The 4,057-nt window shown below is 42.9% G+C and overlaps 1 protein-coding gene across 1 annotated transcript in view; it reads left to right on the top strand.

Annotated features, from left to right (window-relative positions):
- Positions 1–3,657, top strand: part of LOC112151920 (collagen alpha-1(I) chain) — a 15,631-nt gene extending 11,974 nt beyond the window's left edge. Inside the window, exons 7-9 of the mRNA XM_024281047.1 lie at positions 1,146–2,672; positions 2,876–2,932; positions 3,086–3,657. Of these exons, the coding sequence (XP_024136815.1) occupies positions 1,146–2,672; positions 2,876–2,932; positions 3,086–3,468 (1,967 nt within the window). The 3' untranslated portion in view covers positions 3,469–3,657. The remainder of the gene's footprint in view (positions 1–1,145; positions 2,673–2,875; positions 2,933–3,085) is intronic.
- The last annotated feature ends 400 nt before the right edge of the window (positions 3,658–4,057 follow it).

Raw genomic sequence — 4,057 nt, forward strand, 5'->3', positions numbered from 1 at the left:
TGAATATATATATTGAAAAAAAAAAGATGATGCTTTAAATCAGTGGTATCCAAAGTTTTCCCAAAGAGGGCCATTTTCTTTAAGGTAGAAATGTGTGACGTTATTGGATATTGCTTTAGCTATTTTAATAACACTACACTTAAATAAACTATTTAATAGGCATTTTATTGCAAAGCCCTATCTGTTATTTTTTACTATAGAAAAAATACATTTTAAATATTTTTTTACCAGAATTCCTGTAAATTTGCCATTTTTCACACTGTTCATTCTCAGTTAGCATGTTGTAGATGGCATGTATCGTGTATTACCGGCTCTTCATGGTGAATATAAAAACCTAATTTAACCACCACAATCAATAAATATACACAAAGCTTTTAGAAAATGCTCAAATGATATTGATTTTATGAAAGTAGACTGAGGGCTGTTGGATATTTAAACACTTGGTTGAACTAGGTGAACAGAAGTGGATGAAAGCAAGGCATGGATGAAGGACAAGTAACTCTTAAAGTTTTTTCAACATTGATACCACTCTTGGGTTCCAACAATAAAACTATCCATCCATTTATTTAAGCCTTTTTATTTCTTCTTGGGATCACATGGTTGCTGGAGCCTATCCCAACCACTGTTACACAAAGTTTCACCCTGTAGGCGTTGCCTCCCCATCACAGGGCAACACAGCAACACCCACATTCACACTTAGGGACTATTTAGACTAACCAATTGACCTTCCTCACCTTCTGGTCTTTTTAGTAGAACATATGGAGACTAGAAATTGTTGAGACTCCTTCTCAACGATATTTCAGAAAGTAGTGGTCACAGCTGTAGGTGAGACCTCCTTTTGGAGTCAACATTACAGCAGATATCAGGAAACCTCAGACTGAAGACTCTCTGCTGTGACTGACTCAGTATTAGAAGAGGATGCTATTAGATAATATTTCCTTAAAGGAACATTTGATTTAAATATGAATTATTTTATTTCCTATTGATTGTTAATTTTGAATCAGCTTGCATATTAAACCTACATCCAAGAAATGTGTAACGAAGCATTTGGTGAAACTGATTTTGTGTTTCAACCCTATTATACAGGGAGGCGCACTCACGCTACTTCACTTTTACTTTACTCTCCTTTCTTTATCCAAACCCAGATCACCACTATCCACCTGTGCTTATGGGACCACCTGGACCGCCTGGATCATTTGGACCACCTGGACCACGTGGACCACCTGGACCACCTGGACTAAATGGACTAAAAGGCGAAAAGGGTGCAACTGGGGCTAGTGGATCACCGGGGTCACCTGGAGAACAGGGTCCACAGGGGGAAGAGGGTCCAAGGGGACATCAAGGGTCAAGAGGCCGACGTGGAAGAAGGGGATGCCCCGGTGAGGAAGGTGAAATGGGACCACAAGGGCCACCGGGTGAAATGGGACCTGAAGGACCACATGGACCACCTGGACCTGAAGGACCGTGTGGACCGCCTGGACATGAAGGACCACATGGACCACGTGGGCCTCCAGGACCACCTGGGCAAAAAGGTGATAAGGGGGAACATGGACCAACTGGACCTCAAGGACCAATGGGATATCCAGGGCTAAAAGGAATGAAAGGTGAAATGGGACCGCCTGGACCAAAGGGAAACACTGGACCACCTGGTCGATGGGGACCTCCAGGACCACCGGGACAAAAAGGTGACATGGGACTGCCTGGGCAAAAGGGTGAAAGGGGACCTCAAGGGCCATGTGGACCACCAGGACCAAAAGGTCAGATGGGGCTACCTGGGCAAAAGGGTGAAATGGGACCTCAAGGGCCATGTGGAGCACCGGGACCAAAAGGTGACATGGGGCTACCTGGACAAAGTGGACCAGCTGGACCCGGTGGACCACCTGGACCACCAGGAAATAAGGGGGACAAGGGTGAAAAAGGATACAAGGGAGAAAAAGGGGAAAAGGGATCAAAGGGGGAGAAAGGTGAACCTGGAATACAAGGACCTCCTGGACAAAATGGACCTCCAGGACCGCAAGGCTTAAAAGGTACGAAAGGTTGTAAGGGGGAAAAAGGAAATCCTGGAATACAAGGACCCCCTGGACCATGTGGACCTCCAGGACCACCTGGAGCAAAGGGTGACCAAGGGGTAAAAGGTTCAGATGGACCTCCAGGACCATGTGGACCTCCAGGACCACCTGGATTAAAAGGTGATTTTGGACCACCTGGACCACCTGGACCAGGTGGGCCACCCGGGCCACCTGGACCACCTGGACTTAAGGGGTACAAGGGTGATAAGGGACATCAGGGTTACCAGGGACCACCAGGGCCAAAAGGTGATGCTGGACCACCTGGACAAAAGGGTTGCAAGGGAGCTAAGGGAGATAAGGGAGAAAAGGGGGAAGAGGGGGAAGAGGGGAAAAGGGGTAGAAGGGGTAGAAGGGGTAGAAAGGGTGAAATGGGGGAAATGGGACCACCAGGTCCACCATGTTCACCCTTACCTTCAGTTCTACGAAGTCGACGTGGAGTAACTGGACCAATCGGAATGCCAGGACCAATGGGACCACCTGGAGCAACTGGACATCAAGGACCACGGGGCTTAAATGGTGAAAGTGGACCACAAGGACCACCTGGTGAGCCTGGATCACATGGACAACAAGGACCAGCTGGATCCCCTGGAATCTGTAAAACAGGTACTCATCTTTCTATCTTAAAATTATGAAATTGGACAACATGTGAAATGTCATCAATCTAATCAGAGCAAATGAATGTAAATAAATAAAGTTTTTTTATTATTATTATTAAACAAATGGGATGAAAGGCATGTCAGAGAATAATAGCAGTTGTTCAAAGTTAACTATTTATCATGTTTTGAATAATTTTGTCTCTGATCTAGATTCGGATATCAGTGCCCTGCTGAACAGCGTAATCAAGATAAAGCAGCATGTTCTAGGTAAGATTATGTTCAACATCACAACTTCATTTGTAATCTGTTAAAAGATGCAACTTTAACATTTATTAAAGGTCTGCTCTACAATCCCGGTTGTTTGCATGTTTTCCAATCTTTTTCTTTTTGTCAGCTGATTATTTTCTTCCCTCTTTGCAGCTCAAAACTTCCAATTTCTCTGGAACGTCGGTCAGAAATACTTTGTGTCCAACAAGGACAGCGGTTCTTTTGAGACGGCCGTGGAGTTCTGCTCCCAGAGAGGTCTGGAGCTGGCTCTGCCCCAGAATGAGGAGGAGAACAGCAAGCTGATGGAGGTGTTTGGAGACACCTTCAAAGACGTCTGGATCAGCGTCAACAACAAGACGGCAGACGGGAATTTCCAGGTTGACTTAAACAATCAACTTCTGATCTTCAGCAAGTGGGAAAAGGGACAGCCTGATGACTCCATCCAGGACACAGGCTGCACTGTGCTGACTGAACACGGCTTCTGGAGAGTGATGCGTGACTGCTCTAGTGATGCATTTATTATTTGTCAGTTATAAGAGAAACAAAGTTTTAGTTTTGCTTTATCTCCCTAGAAAGTAAAATGTTCAATTCTCGTCATTAATGTTTTTTCCCTCTCTGTCTTGACGTCTTATTTTTTAGTCTCTATTTAAAAAGGGGTTATATCTATGTGAAATGTTTGATGCTTGAATCTATTTAAAAATAAAACAAAAATACTATAACATATATTTATTTTTTGAATGGATAGTCTGTAACAAACTATTGTCTTTCATCATGAAACTGTGCATTATTGTTTTAAAGATGTTTAAGTTAGAAAATAAAGACATAAGAACCTTTACCTTTCTATGCTTTCATGTGTTTTTGATTATTTCAATCCAGGATAAGTTAGTGTGACTCTCACAAAGCACCTGCATATGTTTCTGAGACATGCTTTATAAAATATCATATTTTTTTGCTTATTCAGTAAAAAAAAGACCAAAGAAGGAGCAAAGCTAAAGACGTCTAATCTGTATTGTTTTTTTAATAACAAAACCTGATCAGCATAATCAAGAAACATGCTAAATTAGGATTCTTGAACATGTATTTATCCCATGGTATACACATTGGACTCTCGATACTCTATACTAG

The sequence above is a fragment of the Oryzias melastigma genome, linkage group LG6 (genome assembly GCF_002922805.2).
Source record: "Oryzias melastigma strain HK-1 linkage group LG6, ASM292280v2, whole genome shotgun sequence".
NCBI lineage: Eukaryota > Metazoa > Chordata > Actinopteri > Beloniformes > Adrianichthyidae > Oryzias > Oryzias melastigma.